This window comes from Bos javanicus, chromosome 20 (assembly GCF_032452875.1).
Source record: "Bos javanicus breed banteng chromosome 20, ARS-OSU_banteng_1.0, whole genome shotgun sequence".
In the NCBI taxonomy this organism is placed as follows: domain Eukaryota; kingdom Metazoa; phylum Chordata; class Mammalia; order Artiodactyla; family Bovidae; genus Bos; species Bos javanicus.
This window is the reverse complement of record NC_083887.1, coordinates 23,872,818-23,892,827: the sequence shown is the minus strand read 5'-3', so window position 1 is coordinate 23,892,827 and position 20,010 is coordinate 23,872,818. Positions and strand designations below refer to the sequence as shown.

General features: G+C 38.8%; 1 protein-coding gene across 8 annotated transcripts in view; it reads right to left on the bottom strand.

Moving 5' to 3' along the window:
- The window catches only part of CDC20B (cell division cycle 20B), a 133,930-nt gene that overhangs the window by 71,058 nt on the left and 42,862 nt on the right, over window positions 1-20,010 (bottom strand). For 6 of the 8 annotated variants that reach the window (XR_009731760.1, XM_061393527.1, XM_061393529.1 and 3 more), the window contains 6 exons: window positions 16,375-16,485; window positions 12,328-12,524; window positions 10,936-11,030; window positions 8,551-8,776; window positions 2,781-2,906; window positions 1,563-1,680 (listed from right to left, as the gene is read on the bottom strand). Coding sequence is in view for 7 of the 8 variants with exons in the window: in XM_061393527.1 (XP_061249511.1) it covers window positions 1,563-1,680; window positions 2,781-2,906; window positions 8,551-8,776; window positions 10,936-11,030; window positions 12,328-12,524; window positions 16,375-16,485 (873 nt within the window). In the remaining variant the exon portion in view is untranslated. Of the gene's footprint in view, window positions 1-26; window positions 1,337-1,562; window positions 1,681-2,780; window positions 2,907-4,360; window positions 8,253-8,550; window positions 8,777-10,935; window positions 11,031-12,327; window positions 12,525-16,374; window positions 16,486-20,010 lie in introns of those variants that run through there. The other 2 variants (XM_061393531.1, XM_061393532.1) reach the window with 2 other exon arrangements.

Genomic DNA, 20,010 nt, shown 5'->3' with positions numbered 1-20,010 from the left:
GAAAGAAAAACTGTTCTTATTTAACTCAGAATTTCCAAATTTATCTGACCATATGATGTGCATTTGTAAAACAATCTTCCTGCTAAATACTTTGGGGAAATATTCTACATAGAAGAAACTACTGAGTTAGAGATGAAAATTAGTGTCTAAAAGTTCAAAATTAACTGCATCTTCTCTAACCAAAAACATTTTGCAGGAAGGAGGAAGGGTTAAATATACTCTCTGCTGTCTAATATAAAAAAAATTCACAAATCATTAAAACTAAAAAGTATAACTTATTATGACCAGATAAATGAAAAAATAATAAAAGCACTAATACCTTTATTCTGAGCATCAGCAAATTCATGCAAAAGTTATCTATCAGTACTCCCACCTAAGTTTTAAGGCTTGATTTAATATGTTTCCTTAAACTAAAAAGGTCTGGTTACTTGTAATCACTATATGCCAAAGACCACCTCACGCTTCTCCTATACCCATTCTGGCACTGAAGTGGCTCTGTCAAGAGCTGTCTGTATTTTTATTCACCAAGTCACACAGTATAACAGCTGAAGGACAGAAAGTTATTTTGAGGCTAACCAGAGCTCCAGCCAGGCTGAGCAGCAGAAGCAGGAAGACTCTCTGTTGAGGTGTTTTGTCACTGCCAAATAACATTCTCAGAATCTCCAGAGAGTCATGGCATCATCACCACCTAATATCGTATATATTTGACTTTTGTCTATCTTCTCCCACAGAAGTATAGGCTCCATGAGGGCAAGGATATTGTCTGTCTGGTTCACCTGTGTATGCCCAGCACCATCAAAATTGCCTGGTACATAATAGATGCTTAATATTAATAAATAAATGTTGAATAAATACATTTCAGGGATGATCAGAAAATGAGTGGCAAGAGGAAGAAGACAGAATATATAATCAGAGGTCTACAAGAGACTGGATGTCAGTGCCCTGTTCCTTCAATAACCAACACTTCTATTTTCCTCAGCCCCCCTTAATATTTCAGATTGCACACAAAGATAGTTTAAGACTCTTGAGAACAAGGCCCGAGTCTTGTTCTCCATCATGGGGTCTTGCTCTCAAGAAGTAGCCAGTAAGTGTTTACAGAACCACACCAGGAAACAACATCAGTCTGTCTTGAAAGGGCAGAGGCTCCCCCAGAATCTCATGCTCTGGAATGGTCTCCCCGCATGAATAATGTCTCACCCTTTGCATATTTTCTTATCTTCCACACATTTTAGCACTGCTGGTTCTTCTTCCAAATAGGGTAAAATGAGTTACAATGCTAACTCCAGAGTTCAGAAACACAGTTTGAAAACTTCCCACAATTATCACTTCATTATCCCTACACGTATGCAAAAAAAAAAATGACCGTTGTAAGTGATGAACAATCTTAGTCAAATTCAGAAACACTCATCTATCCCTGAGATGTGGTAAGTAGGGTTTTCCCCCCTAATAAAATATATACTTCAAAGAACCAGAAGAAGAAAATCTTCCATTCATGGCTTTTTCCGCCAATAACAGCTTACCTTGCAATAGGTACATGTCATTTTACCTACCTATATACTTACCAAAAAATCCACGTGACCTGGCCAGACCAGGACAGGTCCACATAGTCACATCATTCTTGGGAGAACCTTGGCCAGTTGCAATCTCCTTTGTCTTAGGTAGCCAGGTTAGGGAACAAATCTGTAATAATGATCCCCAAAATAAAGAATTATGGCAATTTCTGATTCATTGAATGCATTTTAAACTAAGTTTAGGCAGTATGTTCTGTCCACATCTACTTCCAGTCTACATATAGGGTTAGGCTATTAGAGGAATTACGTTAGTTCCAGGTAAGTTTATCCCAAAGCAACAAAAAACTAAATGTACAAAGAGACTTAGGCACGATGAACCTATGAATTGAAGTGGACTACGATTATTTTATTTTCTTGAGCTCCAAAGTTACTGCAGCCAGTGACTGTAGCCATTAAATGAAAAGACACTTTCTCCTTGGAAGTAAAGCTATGACAAAACAAGACAGTGTGTTAAAAAGCAGAGACATCACTTTGCCGACAAAGGTCCATATAGTCAAACCTATGGTTTATCCAGTAGTCATGTGTGGATGTGACAGTTGACCATAAAGAAGGCTGAACATCGAAGAATTGATGTTTTCGAATTGTGGTGCTGGAGAAGACTTTTAAGAGACCCTTGGACTGCAAGGAGATTAAACCAGTCAATCCTAAAGGAAATCAACCCTGAATATTCATTAGAAGGACTGATGCTGAAGCTGAAGCTCCAATACTTTGGCCACCTGATACAAAGAACTGACTCATTAGAAAAGACCCTGATGCTGGGAAAGACTGAGGCAGGAGGAGAAGGGGATGACAGAGGATGAGATGGTTGGATGGCATGATCAACTCAAAGGACATGAGTTTGAGGAAACTCAGGGAGTTAGTGATGGACAGGGAAGTCTGGTGTGCTGTGGTCCACGGAGTTGCAGAGTCGGATACAACTTAGCGACTGAACAACAACAGCATGATCACTGTCCAGCCAGACTGTTCCCAATTTTCACAGTTAAAGCAGAGCTGAGAAAGAAAATGGAAAAAAAAAAAAGATACACAAGTTAAATTAACTTGCAACTCACAGGTGAAAAGGGTTTTACAAAAGGAAACTCTTAGGAGCTGAAACTCCTATAGACTCAGCAGCTAAAGAGAGGTGTGTCTGGGTCCTATGCTCTATTGTATATTAGTTTCACAAGATTCTAGAAGATCAGAATGAAGGTGAACTCCAGGAAAGACATTTACCTGTGAGTCTGTGCTTGGGGTTTGGATGCTCTGCCCAGTACTTATGTCCAGGATGTGTAAGCGTCCATCCTTCATTCCTCCTCCAACAGCGAGGACTTCAGTCTGCCAGGGACACCAATCAATGGCCTTTAAAGTTCCAAATAATCACACAGGCAGGTCAGTTTTGGAGGTGAACTCATGAATGAGATGCACACATATAACCAGAGGTTCCAGAGGTGTGCCCCCATGGCAGATCTCCAAAACCTCTGATCCAAAGGCAAGAGCTACTGCCCTCTCCAGAGATTACTTCTCATGGACTAGAAATCACCTATTGTCATCTTCTTCAAATTTAGGTAACAAGTGCAAGTATTTCAAACAGAAAAATTACACAATAATATGTTTGAAAAGCTACATTCAACATATCCTCTGGGGCAAAAAATCTGCTGCTAAAATATTTGACATGTACCTCTAGAATCTGATTACAAAATGCAGTCTTCCTCTGGTTTGTCTACCTGTGTCCTTAGGTTCTAGGTCAGAGAAGAGAACAGAAGAGAACGGAGAGCTATACCTGCTTGCTCGCAACACAAAAAATCTTATGTTTCAAATCCTAATAAAAGGTTGCTGCTACGAGCTGTGAACGACACCAGGATTCGTGTCTTTTGGAAGAGAGGGATTCGATCCAGGGCCAGAGACAAGGCTTGATCACTCAGAGCTTTTGTGTAGCAAAGCTTTACTGAAGTATAAAATAGACAGAGAAAGCTTCTGACATAAACATCAGAAGGGGACAGTATCAGTGCTCCCTTGCTAGCTTTGAGCAAGGTGCTTTGTACCTGTTAGCAACTTGCTAATCAGATAAAGGAACACCTCAAAACTGAGAGAGCTGCACCAGGCCCCTCTCCCACAACATGCATTTGAGATAGCACTGACACAAAGTGAGTCATCCCCAGTCATGAAGCAACTGACATGAATCTTGAAGAAAGGCAGATTTCCAAGCAAATACGTTTCCTTAACATAGCTTAAGAGAATATTTCCATGAATAAGACATACTGGTTTGTTGATCTATTATCAGTTCAAGGTTTGAGTCTTAGGCAAACCAATTTGAAGAAAGACAGTTCAGTTCAGTTCAGTCGCTCAGTTGTGTCCAACTCTTTGCAACCCCATGAATCGCAGTACGCCAGGCCTCCCTGTCCATCACCAACTCCCGGAGTTCACTCAGACTCACGTCCATCGAGTCAGTGATGCCATCCAGCCATCTCATCCTCTGTCGTCCCCTTCTCCTCCTGCCCCCAATCCCTCCCACAGCATCAGAGTCTTTTCCAATGAGTCAACTCTTCGCATGAGGTGGCCAAAGTACTGCAGTTTCAGCTTTAGCATCATTCCCTCCAAAGAAATCCCAGGGCTGATCTCCTTCAGAATGGACTGGTTGGATCTCCTTGCAGTCCAAGGGACTCTCAAGAGTCTTCTCCAACACCACAGTTCAAAAGCATCAATTCTTCGGCACTCAGCCTTCTTCACAGTCCAACTCTCACATCCATACATGACCACTGGAAAAACCATAGCCTTGACTAGACGAACCTTTGTTGGCAAAGTAATGTCTCTGCTTTTGAACATGCTGTCTAGGTTGGACATAACTTTCCTTCCAAGGAGTAAGGGTCTTTTAATTTTATGGCTGCAGTCACCATCTGCAGTGATTTTGAAGCCCAAAAAGTAAAGTCTGACACTGTTTCCACTGTTTCCCCATCTATTTCCCATGAAGTGATGGGACCAGATGCCATGATATTTGTTTTCTGAATATTGAGCTTTAAACCAACTTTTTCACTCACCTCTTTCACTTTCATCAAGAGGCTTTTTAGTTCCTCTTCACTTTCTGCCATAAGGGTGGTGTAATACGCATATCTGAGGTTATTTATATTTCTCCTGGCAATCTTGATTCCAGCTTGTGTTTCTTCCAGTCCAGCGTTTCTCATGATGTACTCTGCATATAAGTTAAACAAGCAGGGTGACAGTATACAGCCTTGACGTACTCCTTTTCCTATTTGGAACCAGTCTGTTGTTCCATGTCCAGTTCTAACTTTTGCTTCCTGACCTGCATACAGATTTCTCAAGAGGCAGATCAGGCGGTCTGCTATTCCCACCTCTTGAAGAATTTTCCACAGTTTATTGTGATCCACACAGTCAAAGGCTTTGGCATAGTCAATAAAGCAGAAATAGATGTTTTTCAGGAACTCTCTTGCTTTTTCCATGATCCAGCAGATGTTGGCAATTTGATCTCTGGTTCCTCTGCCTTTTCTAAAACCAGCTTGAACATCAGGAAGTTCACGGTTCACGTATTGCTGAAGCCTGGCTTGAAGAAAGGCAGATTCCAAGGCAAATGCATAGTTTCATTAACATAGCTTAAGAAAAGCTATGTTAACATTTCCATAAGAAAAATCACACTGTTTAGCTCAAGGCTTGAGAAAAGTTAAGTTCAGGTTGAACCAGGTGTTGCCATGACAAGACAGGATTAGAAGAGAAAAGAAAAAAAACAAAAACAAAAAACTTCTGCCACTTGCAGTTTATTTCCTCCTGCCACCTGGGGACCTCTGGCCTTCCTGCCAAGGCTGTTAACCCTCTCACTAATACAGTTTAGAAAATAAAATTGCCTATTCTTTAGTTATAAATTACTATTGCTAATTCTGATGTTTTCACTTATACAGTTTCCCATGTTTAACATTTTTTCAAAATTATAATTTTTAATTATCCCACAATATTATATCATGTTATTATACTCTAATTAATGTTTGTTCTAATGCTACACTCAGGTTGATTTTTTTTCACTTGTTTTTTGTTCCAAATGGCAATATTTTTTTGGCTGCACCACGTGCAGCTTGTGGGATCTTAGTTTGCCAACAAGGGATCAAACCCGGGTCCCCAGCAGTAGAAGCGCAGAGTCCTAACCACCATACCACCAAGGAATTCCCTGATGTTCATCTTATTTTCATTTGGTTTGCACTGGGTTGGGTTGAGCGTTTTGGAGAAAGTTGTGGGGCGGGAGAGGAGGGGGTTGTATTGTTTGTTTTTATAAACAATACTCTAATGAATATATTCTGGCATATGTCTTTGTTTCCAATATATTATTTTTTAGGTAAATTCCAAGCTTCAGAAGTGCTGACATAGATTTTTCCAAATAGTAGTAACTTTTTACAACACTAGGATCAGATGAGTACACTAATCTCATCCTCAGTTTAAGCTCATTTATCATTAAAAATTAATCTCCCATCCCACTTGCCCATCTAGAACTTTGCCAACATCCTCCATCAATATGTAGAATCTCATTCTCCTCCCTTTGAATGTGGGAGGGCTTGGGACTGGCTTGCAAACAACTGAATGCACCAAAAGTGTCACTACATGGCTTCTGGAATTGGGTCATAAAAGGTGATGCTGTTGCTGGAAGGGGGAACCCTTCCAGGGTCTGAAACTGGGCTCTTATCTAATACTCAGAAATGCATTGTCCGAGGAGACACATGTGCTGACAAAACAAGAGATTTTATTGGGAAAGGGCACCCGGGTGGAGAGCAGTAGGGTAAGGGAACCCAGGAGAACAGCTCTGCCAGTGGCTCATAGTCTCTGTTTTTATGGTGAGGAGATTAGTTTCTGGGTCGTCTTTAGCCAATCATTCTGACTCAAGAGTCCTTCCTGGTGGTGCACACCTTGTTCAGCCAAGATGGATGCCAGAGAGAAGGATTCTGGGAGGTAGTCGGACCTGTGGTGTCTCCTTTTGACCTTTCCTGAACTCTTCCAGTTGGTGGTGGCTTATTAGTTCCGCCTTCCTTACCAGGACCTCCTGTCCTAAAACAACTCATGCAAACGGTTACTATGGTGCCTGGGCAGAGTGGGCGGTTTCAGTCAGTGTGCTTCCCCGAACGAGGCCACTTGCACCTTGCTCTCTGAAGCACTGGCCCTCTTGCCCTGAACCACGAAGTCCACCTCCCTTAAGGCAGCCACGTGGTAAGGAAGCCCATGTGGTAAGACTACCCAAATGATGTAGAGAAGGTCTGAGACCACATGAAGAGGGAAGGATGACTGGCCAGCCAACACTGCCCCAGCTCCTAGCACTTCCAGCTTCAGTCACTGTCTGACTGCAACCTCATGAGAGATCCTGAGCCAGAACTGCTCAGAAGAGCCCTTCCCAAAGTCTGACCCACAGAAACCATAAAAGATAATAAAATAATTATGCTAAGCCAGCCACTAGGACTCAGGGTAATTTGTTACATAATAATAGGTATCAGAATAAATATAATTAGAAACCACAGACAATGAAATATGATTGTAGTTCATACAAGAAAGACAGTGAAGAACTCTAACCAGCCAAACTTCATTCAAACTAAAGACCTTGGCCTTGTATTATGAATAAATGTACAATTTAATTTTGAAATTAAAACTGAGTTGAAATAAAATATTTGTTGAATAAAATAAATTGAAATTAAATATTTACAATATATATGTTCTATATCTTATCTATATCTGCCTTAATTGTCTTTTTCAAATAACCATTCTATTACACCCCTTGCTGGGCTGAATAAGAGAGCTATTTCAGTAAACACAAAATTTTGCATCTAATTTGAAGAGGCTGAGAAATTCTCTTGAGCCTAGGAACCTCAGTTTTATCACAGGATGAATATTAGTATTTTTTATATTTATTAGTAATCATTCTCTTCAGTACCCTATTTCTAATTAGCTTTTACTACAACCAAGCTGTTTTGGCAAAACTAGAAGCTCCATCATGGGCAGAATCACACAGATGTCAACATCTGAAGTCTGCTCTTACATTAATTGGCTAGCCTGCAGTGCCTGTGAGAACATTTACACTAGTGACTGTTTCTATGATTCCCCGGGTAGTAGATGCCACAAGGCCTGACTTGCTCAGGTTTCCAGAAACTCTATTGTCAACTTAAAAAAAAATGCACAGCAGGAAGAGTTGTAAGTTTTACATGGGGCAAAATGAGGATGATAGCCCAGGAGACAGCAGCTCAGATACCTCTGAGAAACTCCTCCAAAGAGGTAGAAGGAAGGTCAGTATATATGTGATCTTGGTGAGTACATACACTCAAGCACCTATTTTCTGCAGAAGGTTTCTGCTAGTCACAAGGAGCAGTCATGACCATGAAGGATTTTAGTGCTTTTCTAGATGTGGGAGATATAAGAATTGGGCTCAAAAAATCAGCTCCTGAACTCTCTGAAGACCTGTTCTGCCTGCTTTCCCCAAGAACACTGTTTCATTTCTGTTCTTCACCCTGAACTCCTTTCACAGTACACTAAGTCGCTTCAGTCATGTCCGACTGTGATCCTGTGGACTGTAGCCTGCCAGGCTCCTCTGTCCATGGGATTCTCCAGGCAAGAATACTGGAGTGGGTAGGCATTCCCTTCTTCAGGGGATCTTCCTGACGTAGGGATCAAACCTGGGTCTCCCACATTGCAGGCAGATTCTTCACCATCTGAGCCACCAGAGAAATCCTTCAGGGGGAATTGAAAATTAGCAGCTGCAGCAGTACATGATTTAATTCTTATAGAGGCAGATGGCAATAGCCAATGGCAAGTGCCAGTTTGTAGTCGACAATATCTTAGTTCAATTCACTGTATTTCTGATACGACATCTAAGAATATAAGCAGCTCCTTGCAGGAAGCAGCTCTCTGCAAGACAGCGTTTGCCTGTCACTTTAGCAAAGCTATATTTTAACTACCCTTTATACCAGATGATCCCATGCTTAACCACCAGCTCAAGCATACCTTTCAAAACTGTTGAATTTCTTACCTTGACTGCTGTAGATTGATGCATGACTTTTAGTGGGGGACCCTGTGCATTTGCACCTGGATCATAGGGCCATATAGTTAGCAGTCCATCACTACAGCCACTGGAAAGCAGCCTGCCACCCGGCGCCCACTTCAGACCACACACAGCTTGTGTGTGTTGAAGAGTTCCAACATGGTGTTGGGCTACCCGAACGTCGTGATGATAAACACGGCCCAGTCTCGATCCACTGCCAAGAGGTAAAGGGGCAGGTTAGGACAGAGAACTTGAGCCCTACTGCTGTATAAGCATAACATGAAGGACTGTTCATACTCCCGAAAAACCCCTTAGGATAGATTCAAAACACAGACATTTCTTGACTTAATAAGAGTGGAGTATTCTGTCTGGGTGATTCTTCTCACAAGTAGATTTGTCTGACAGTTTCAAATCTGGATATTAAAAATATATCCTTTGATAGATATCTCCAATGGCTTCAATATGATACAGACAGGCATGGAAAAAATAAATTTAGAAGATTATCATATTTTCCCAGATAGTAGTTTATGTATTGGACACAGGAAATATTACTTTTCTGGAATTCAATACCTCATATTATCTCAATGAAATGGTGTATATACCATATATATGTTAGACATAGAAACGTATTATTTCCTTTTTCTATTAATCTGCAAATCTACTTGTTCATTCTCTATCATCTAAAAAGATAATAAAACTATTTGCAAGTCACAACAAACCGCAATATGATTCAAAATCACTGGATCCAAATTTGGATCCAAATGATGATAAAGGTCCTATCACTGAAAGATAATGAGTGATACTGATAATAATTTCTGCACTAGTTTTCTCCAAGGAGAAAATAAATAAGTGCCTACAATTATTTCTTGAAATTTCTCAAAGTCCAGTGTCAGATTTTTAAAAAACTACTTAGGCGCAGCCCTGAATAGCATTCTGATGAACTATATAGACTCTGCAGCCAGACCACTTGGTTCAAAGCCTGACTCTTCCCCTTATGCTAACCACGTGACTTTAGGCTGCTGTCTCAGTTTACTCCTCAAAAAAAGAGGGTGCGGGGGATATAAACTACTTTGTAGTATTATTGCAGGGATTAAAACACAGTTATACACAACAAGAGTTAGCACAGTTCCTGGCACAGAGTACTCCAAACATTTTGAAAGTGAAGTCACTTACTCGTGTCCAACTCTTTGCAAACCCATAGGCTGCAGCCTACCAAGTTCCTCCATCCATGGGATTTTCCAGGCAAGAGTACTGGAGTGGGTTGCCATTTCCTTCTCCAGAGGATCTTCCCAATCCAGGGATCAAACCCAGGTCTCCCGCATTACAGGCAGACGCTTTAGCTGCTATTATTTTAAGAAAATATTTTGCTCATATTCCTCATGGATAATGAAACTAAACTTACACAGCGTAGATTGTAAAAGGAACCCAAGTATAGAATTGATTTGGCTGCAACAACGCCTCAGGGTAAGTATTTATTCCTTTACAAGAGCATTTTGCGTAAGTAGTTTTAAGTTAAGCGACTTAGCAGCAGCAGCAGCAGTTTTAAGTTTGGCTATAATCACAAAGTTTTGAAATCTCAATTTACGTCTGAGCTACTGAAAGAAATTATAGAAGGCTCTGAGTTTTATTTAAGAAATACAGTATGAAGATGAATGACTTATTAAATAAATATTTAGACTAATTATGTGGGCTCACAGGAACAAGTCATTTAACTTTTCTAGTCAAAAAGAAGCAGTTAGACAACTAAATCAGTAGTTCTCAAAAGTGAGGAAGCATCAACATCACTTGTGAAATTAGAAATGCATATTATCAGCCCAACATCAGACCTACTGAATCTCAAATTCTCAGAGAGAGGGCAGCAATCTGGGTTTTGAGGAGCATTCGAGGCCATTCTGACACAGGGTCAAGTTTGAGAATCACTGAACTGGTTATTCTATGAGGTTCCTTCCAGCTCTAACCTCTGTGGGTTTGTGAATTGGAATTATGCCCCCAGAAAGCTTAACATATTTCACATTAGTGATACTGACAGCAATAAATACTGATTTCAACAAAATATCCCTCTAGCAAGTATACAGAGCAACTTTCAGCTTAAACAGAGTTTTACATTTTACTTTAACAATCATTTCACCTGTGATTTTGAACCTCACAATCCCAGTACGAGTACACGCTGCAGACACAGAGCCACCATGGTACACGTGGCCACTGGACCACTTATAGCATCAGAAGGTCTGAACAGCTGACAGTTATGGTAGGATTATGACTGTTACTAATCATGTCTGTTTGGTTTTACTTTGGTTTCAAATTTTATAGTTCTGTTCACCTGTAATCAATTGGTGATGCAAACATAATCGGTTCCAATAAGATGCTTCTCACCTGCTGAGGATATAGTGATTCCAGCTTAGAGCCCCAACTACTGACAAATGGCCAAGCATATTTCTCAGTCGCTTTTTAGTGACCACATCCCATAACTGAAAAAAAATGAAAAAGCATGATTAATTAGCATTTTCACAACCCACAATCTTCTCAAAGGGCTAACAGCCAGTTAGTCTTGATACAGCCAGCCCTCGTGCTAAGTGAAAGTTCAGCACCTCTAACCCTAAAGCAGTTTTCAATGCTGTCTCATATTTGGATCATCTCAGGAGCAGAGTTCGGGTGCTAGACATTCTGATTCAATGGTGGGAGTAAGATCCTGGGCGTACGGCATTTATTTTAAAGTTTCTTAGGTGAATTCAGTCAACTGCAAAAGGTTGAGAATCACTATTTGACACTTCTAGTTCCTTCAAACTATGGAAATTCCAAAGCTGGAAATCTACCTACCTACAGTTATCAACAAATAAAATTTGAGTGCCTACACAATTTCTAGGGTCAGGAATTCCATTTACTGCTAAGAGACTCCTTTCCTGCCAGCTAAAAATGATATTCTAACCCATATTAAGAATGAACACTTTGGCATAAGAAGAAATCATGACAGGACCCTCATAGGCTCATTACAGAGATGAAAAAAACAGTAGAGCCATCTGTGGCCCTCCAAAGTCATTGGGCACCCAAGCAATATTGTTTATCTGTTGCTAATAAACAATAATAATAATACATGAGAAATTAGATAGATTGATGAAACTTGCTAAGCTCCCATTTTAGAGAGCCTATTAGAAAAAAATTCACTACTTTTAAGTAACTCTACTTCTGATTTTGGCTTTAGGTAAGAAAGGAGGACTGGAAGATTATCTATTTCAGTTTTAGGATTTCTCTTCAGAGTTCTAAAAACTGGGGATCTCATAAGCCCAACTTTAGTTTGAGAGAAAAAAGTGAGGGGATAAAAGGAAATGTGACACAAAGAAAGATTGTGTGAAAAAACAAAGCAGAGTATGCCTACATCCTCATTAAACAGCATTCAGGGAAGACCCCAGAATGGCATATCCTCTTACGCCCCATAGCTTCAAGTACCGCATCTACTATAAGTTTCTTTATTTTATTAAATAGTCGATCTGTTATTAAAAGTAAATCTTAGGGACTTCCCTAGTGATCCAGTGGTCAAGACTTTGCCTTCCAATGCAGAAGGTATGGGCTTGATCCCTGATCAGGGGGCTAAGATCCTATATGCCTTGCAGCCAAAGAAACAGAACATAAAACAGAAGCAATGCTGTACCAAATTCAATAAAGATTTTTTAAATGGTCCATATAAAAAAAAAAAGCTTTAAAAAAGTCAACTTTGGTTATCCCGCCACTATAGAGAACACACTGTGAGACAGAAACGCTGCCCAGTACTTGTATTTCTCCCTCGCTGGTACCAACAGCCAGGCAGGTCCCCTCTGTCATCCAGGACACAGAAGACACGTAGTTACAAGGGAGACTGAAGTACATATTTTCAATTCTGTTGTGATTATCCCCATTCCAGACGTATACAGAAGATCCAAGGGCTATGGCAATAAGATTTTGAAAATTCCAGTCCAGGATATTCAGATCTATAAGAGAGCATTTCAGATTGGGGTGATTATACAGCCAAATAAAATTATTTTCAAATAAACAACTTTACTTATAGATAGAGGAGAAAGATTAATGATTTCCCCACAGTCAGCTGAAAAACAGAATCATGGATCCAATCAGATCATTAGAAGTTCAAAAATGAAAGCTGGAATAGAATCTTATATCAAGATACACAATAATGCTTATATCAAGATAAGCAATAATGCTTATCATTTATGCTCATATATATTTATTTAGAAGCATTTAAAAAACTTGTCAGTTTCATCTACCATTATAAGTAATACATGGATTTCATCTAACAGATCATTAAAGTTTAAAAGCACGTAATTCTTATGGAAACATCCTTGGACCTAGACTATACAGATGAGAGTTGCCACCATCATTTCTAATCAAAAGACAACCTAGCTACAGTAAATCTAGAAGAGGTGATCTCTGGCTTATTTATGATACCTGGAAGTTCTTAGTATTCTCTATCTTACACTCAAAGAATTACATGAGTGCTCAGAGAAACCGTATTTGTATGACCACATACTAAGCCATATCTGATCTTATTTCTTTTTTTTTTAATTTTATTTAATTTTTAAACTTTACATAATTGTATTAGTTTTGCCAAATATCAAAATGAATCCACCACAGATATACATGTGTGATCTTATTTCTTATAAGACAGAAACTCCTATCCTGATTGACACACATCAATATGAAACTATGAAGCTCACCAGTTCCACTAGAGCAGTCTAAGCTCCCTATAGCTCATCCCTCCCACCGATGCAAACTACAAACTCTAAACAAAATTCAAAAAACAAACAAACACCTGAGAACTCTGGAAAATAAGCAAAAGCAGGTAAATCAAGTTAAGGAAGTAAAAACTTGGGGAGGCAATCCACCCAGGGGTGAGTTTTCCACTTTTCTCCTTACACAGCTTTACACTGATGGTAGGGGGGTGAGGGGAGCAGGCAATCATAGAATAACAGTAGCAGTTCAAACTCCAATAGAAAGCCTACCTTGTTTCTGGTCAAAGAAATCAGAGAAAGGAGCTCGAAGTGGCCAAAGTGTGAGGAGAAAGCCTGGGAAGGGAGAGGACCACAGAAAGGCATCCTCTAATTGTGAGTGTATGAACCCACACACACCTCAGCCTAACCCGAAAGTGTGTAAGTACAAGGAAAAGTTGTATTATCCAATCTAAAAAACATGGAGGAAAATTTTTTTGAACAAACAGACAGAACCTTAGGGATTGGTGGAATAATATCCACAGATTTAAAAGTGAAAGTGAAGTCGCTCAGTCATGTCCCACTCTTTGCAACCCCATGGACTGTAGCCTGCAGGCTCCTCCATCCATGGGATTTTCCAGGCAAGAATACTGGAGTGGGGTGCCATTGCCTTCTCTAGGAGATCTTCCCAACCCAGGGATTGAACCCATGTTTCCTGCATTGTAGGCAGACAACAACATATCTAATGTATATGTAACTGGAGTCAGGTCTTGGAAATAAGAGAACAAGGTTTCAAATGAGTGCTCACCAGAAACCATAGAGGCCAAAAGTCAGTGCAACATCTTTAAAACGCTGAAAATATATCTGGCAAGCCAGAATTCTGTATCAAGCAAATATTTCACAATAAGGGTAAGAGAAGCCTTCAATAAGAGACCTGATCTGTGAATACTAACAGAAGGTTTTTGACTGAAAGTAAGTTATATAGGAGGAACATTTGGCTCTTTGGGAATGGAGGGGAATGTTATAATTGGTAAATATTTGGGAAAATATAAGGACCATTTTTCCCTCACACAAATACGTATGGCTTTTTAAACTAAAACTTTTAACAATGGTGAAATTGTCAATGCACATAGATTTAAAACATAGACAACTAAAGTAATTCTCCAAAAAAAGCTGAGAGTTGGGGAAACACATTACTGCAAGATTTTTACATATTGTATAAAATATGCAGCAGTAATTCTAGGTAGACTCAGAAAATTTAGACTGTATTGCAGTCCCTAAAGCAATAACTAAAAACATAATACAAGGAGATATAGCCAGAAAGCCAACAAATCAACTAACGTAGAATTCAGAAAGAAAAGATGTCTGAGGAATGAGACTTGGTACACTTTGAAATTTAAGAGGCCAAGAGACAGAAGAGGAGGGAAATCAGCAAAAGAAAAAAAAAAAAGACCAAGAAAGAGTTAACAGAAAACAAGGAGGCAAACAAAGACAATGGGATATCAAGGAGAAGTGAGTGACCAATTGTCTCAACTGTGGTTGACAGAGTTAAGTAAATGAGCTCCACAAAGTGATTGTTAGATTTAGCAGTGAAGAATTTTGGGTGATGTTACAAAGAGCAGTTTCAATGGAATGGTGAGATTTAAGAACTGACTAGCAAGGCTTAAAAACAAAATGGGGAGAGAAAATAATAAACTGTGAATTATGGACATCTTTTGACAGCTTTCGCTGTCAAAGGGAGACAAAAGGGGTAATGAAGGGGAAGAGGGAAAAAAAGGTTTTTGTTTGTTTTTCAATATGAGTGGTGTGCTTTTTCAACATCTCTTGAAATGAATTCTTCAGTTTTCATTAGTCATGGCAATAAATTCTCTTAGAGAAGAAGGTATAGGAGAAGAATGATGGGGGAACTGTTCCCTTTAATGATTTTGTGTTTTTCCTGCTCATTCCTCTCTATAAACGTGCCCCAGAACCAAACCTCATCCCTCTGCTCTTTCTCCCTCACCAGAAGAGCTCACCCTAGCTGTCAGCTTCAAACATAGTCATCTGACCTATACTCCAGCCTTTCCTCTCTTTCACCAACCTCATTTATAATGATTTCCCAGAAACTCTTAAATGTCTCACTGTTCCCTCAAATGTAATACTGCAAGAAAAGTCTTCCCTCCTCATACCATTTTTCCTGCTAACTTGTCTTTTCGGTGACACCATCCTTCTCCTGCTTCAAAACTTGGAATAATCTTAACTTAATCCCTCCTCCCATATATTTTTCCTCATGCAGAGAAAACAGTCCCTTACTTTTTGGTAACTCTCCTACTAAATGCATTCTGCATATTCTGCCATGAATTTTCCTTTGATGTTTCACCTAGTTGAGAATTTGCACAACAAATCTAAAAATCTGCTTCAGACTTTGAAATTTCTCTATAATCTGCATCCACCCCCTATCCCCCACTCCCCAAAGTATCCTCCTCATTGCCACTGATTATTATTAATTACCAACGTCCTGCCTTTGTTCATGTTGCTAACATTGCTGAAAATGCTCTGTCTTCTCTTTTCCACTCTTCCAAGCCTACCCATCTTTTTAAGACACATCTCAAGTCTTAGTAGCTCCACAAAGTCTTTCCAGACAATTCCAAAGATCACCAAACTATATACAGTCTTACAGCTTCTTATACCCCACAATGTATTATTTATGTTGTGGCATGTTGGTAGCAGTTCAGTGTGGGTTAGTCTCATTTTCCCAACTAGATCACAAGCTAGAGACATAAGAAGAAACTAGGGACAAACAGCCAACACAGTTGTTTGACTGGTAAGATTTATCCATGTTTAAAATATAAGCATAAGAGTAGGTCATCATCTATACAGTTCATTCTATTACAGTAAAACAAAATGTGTGCTTCTTGTGCCCCACCAATGGGGCACAAGACAAACAATGCCCATTCCTGAACATGAAAATTCTACAATGAAAAACTCACGATAGTAAACATATTTGGATGGTACACCATTTAAGCATGAGGCACAAGGCCATTTGCTTCTTCCAGAATCAAATTTCAAGTTTATGCTACAGCACAGGATACATTCTGTCATTTCAGTGTTTTAATTCATGAGCTAAACAATAACATACAATAGTCATTTCGAAGACCTGTAAGATGAATCTTCACCTCTGGTTGGAGTATGGAATAGTTTATATCACTGAATCTTTGGAAGTATCCATCTCTGACTCCATCTCTGCAGCCTGCAAGAAACAAACAGTTCTACACTATAATCCTGAAAACAAAATATTAATCCTTGCAAATATTAAGAGATATTGGAGTGAACAAGAACGTGGTCATCATGATAAAACTGAATTACAAGCTGCAGCGGGAGGAAAGGAAGAAACAGACTTTAAAAAAAAAAAATATTCAATGACATTTCTAATAAAAAGCACATGAGTACCAGACCTAAATGTAATGACAGAGCTTGTGGGGAGCACACAGAGACACTACATCATGCTTTGAATATTTGTTCTGTCACTTGAGATTTTAAGACCAAAGTAATGGTCATGTATCCATGTGTCTATAATATCAAAAATTCTCTAACAGACCTAAGCTCTGCTCTGAGTCTTTGTCAATAAAACTGTTGATTCATTGATTTTACTCTTTTTCTCACTGTTTTTGTACCACAGCATGCAGTTACTTTAGGCTAGTGTTACCCATGACTATCTGAATTTAAGGTTATATCTTGTGCTCAGTTTTACTTCTCATCAAAAGACCCCACTAAGTCTAAACCACAAGCCACTGTCTTTTCATCTTTCCAACCACCTGGCTTACATCAAACTGAGAATGACATGATCAACAGGAAATGAGCCCACCCAGGTGACTTGTGGTCCCTATGACCACATAGCTTCTGATAAATGAAAGAGAGCTTCACAATGCCACACCAAGAAGCCAGATAGTTACTCATAGACTCAGTGCTAACCATGAAAACCTGCAGTTGTGAGAATTACAAGGTTACTAGAAATATATACCCAAGCACTGCCAATAATTGTTCAAAAAAATCAAGTACAAACTGTTAGTTAAAAATAAATAAATCATGAGACTCTAATGTACAGCATGTTGAAAGTTGCTTAAAAAGTAGATCTTAAAAGTTATCATCACAAGAAAAAAATTCTGTCGCTATATCTGGTGACAGTTGTAAACTAGATTTATTGTGGTGATCATTTGTAATATATACAAATATATCATTAATGTTGCATACCTGAGGCTAATATAACATTCTATATTTTTTTTAAAGTAATACCCAAAGAACCAACAAAAAACTTCTGGAACTAATGGGTGATTATAAAAAGATATAAGATTAATATACAAAAGTCAATTACTTTCCTATATACTAGCAACAAGCTACTGGAACTTTAAAAGCACAATACCATTTACATAAGTCCCCCCAAATTAAATACTTAAATATAAATCCAACAAAATATGTACAAGGTCTGTATAAGGGAAAACTACAAAACACTAATCAAAAAAAAGCTAAATAAATGAAGAGGTATTTCATGTACATGGATAACAAGACTAAACATTATTAACATTAGCTCATCCCACCTTGATTTATAGATACAATGCTCTACAAGTTAAAATCCCAGCAAGTTACTGTGTAAACATTGCCAAGCTGGTTGTAAAGTGTATGTGGAAAAAAGTCAACACAATAAGGACCTCCACTATCTGACTTTAAGACTCACTAAAAAGCTACAGTAATCAAGGAATCACTGATTCAATGGACATGAACTTGGGCAAACCCCAGGAGATGTTGAGGAACAGGGAAGCCTGGTATGCTGCAGTCCATGGGGTTGTGAAGAGTTGGACATGACCTGGCGACTGAATAACAGCAATCAAGATAGTGTAGTATTTGCAAAACAACAAATATATCAGTGGAAGAGAATAGAGATCCCACAAAGAGACCCACAAAAATACAGTCAACTGATCTCTGACGAAGGAGGAAAGGCAATAAAATCGAGAAAATTAGTTTTTTCAACAAATGGTGTTGGAAAAACTGAATATCCACAGACAATCTGGAAAAAAATAACTGAATCACTTTGCTGAACACCTGAAACTAACATAAAGTTGGAAGTCAACTATGCCTCAATTTTTACAAAAATGTATCTAAACACAGACCTATTGGGGGAGAATGGATACATGTATATTCATATGTATCACTGAGTTCCTTGTGGTCCACCTGATACTATCACAACACTGTTAATCAACTGTATGCCAATACAAAACAAAAAGTTTAAAAAAAAAACACAGAACTCAAAAATTAACTCAAAATGGATTGTAGACCTAAAAGTAAAACACAAAGCTATAAAATTACTAGAAAGTAATACAGGAAAAAATCTAGATCTCCTCAGTTTTGGAAATGACGTTTTTTCTTTTACCATGCTGCACAGCTTACAGGATCTTAGGTCCCCAACCAGGGATTGAACTCAGGTCCATGGCAGCGCAAGTGCTGAGTCCTACCCACTGGACTACCAGGGAATTCTCTGGCAGTGACTTTTTAAATATAATACGAAAAGCATGATCCATGAAAGAAATCACTGATATGCTGGATTTCATTAAAATTAGAAACTTCTGCTCTCCACAAGACATGCCTAAAGAGTGAGAAGATAAACCACAGACTGAGAAAAATATTTGCAAAAGACATATGTGATAAACGACTCTTACCCAAAATATACAAAGTAACTCTTAAACCTCAACAACAACAAAACAAAAATTTCAATTTAAAAATGGGCAAAATATCTGAACACCTCACCAAGAAAGATGGTAAATAAGCATAAGAAAAGATGTTCAACATCTTTTTCATTATATTTCATTAGAGAATTGCAAGTTAAAACAATGAGATACCACTACACATCTGTTAGAATAGCCAAAATCTGAAACACTGACCACCACCAAATTCTGTCAAGGATGTGGAACAACAGGAGCTTTTATTCATTGCTGGTGGGAATGCAAAATGATACAGCCACTTTGGAAGATAGGTGGGCAGTTTCATATGAAACTAAATATGCTCTTATCATATAATCCAGCAACTGCACACTTTGATATTTACTCAAGTGAGTAGAAAGCTTATGTCCACAGAGAAACTTTTACACAGATATTTATAGCAGCTTTATTCATAATTGCCAAAACTTGGAAGCAACCAAGATGTCTTTGAATAGGTGAATGCATAAATAAACTGTGGTACATGCAGACAATAGAATATCATTTAGTGCTAGAAAGAAATGAGCTGTCAAGCCATAAGAAGACACGGAGGAAGCTTAAATGCACACTACTCAGTGAAAGAATCCTATATGAAAAGGCTACATACTGTATGATTCCAACTAAATGACATTCTAGGAAAAGTAAAACTATGGAGACAGAGAAAAGTTTGCCAGGGTTAGAGGAAGAGAGAGAGACGAATAGGTGAAGTATAAAAGATTTTTAGAACAGTAAGACTCTTCTATCTGCTGTTATAATGGTGGATACGTATTATTACACATTTGTCAAAATCCATAGAATATATACCACCAAGAGTGAGCCCTAGTGTAAACGATGGACTTTGGATGATAATAGTAGTGTCCATGAGGTTCATCAATGATAACAAATGTACTAATCCAGTGTGGGATGGCGATAGTGGGGAAAGCTGTGCATATGTTAGGGCAAGGTATACACAAGAACCCTGTGTTTTATGTTCAATTTTGCTGTGAATTCAAAACTTCTCTAAAAAAATAGGATGGATAGAGAGATTA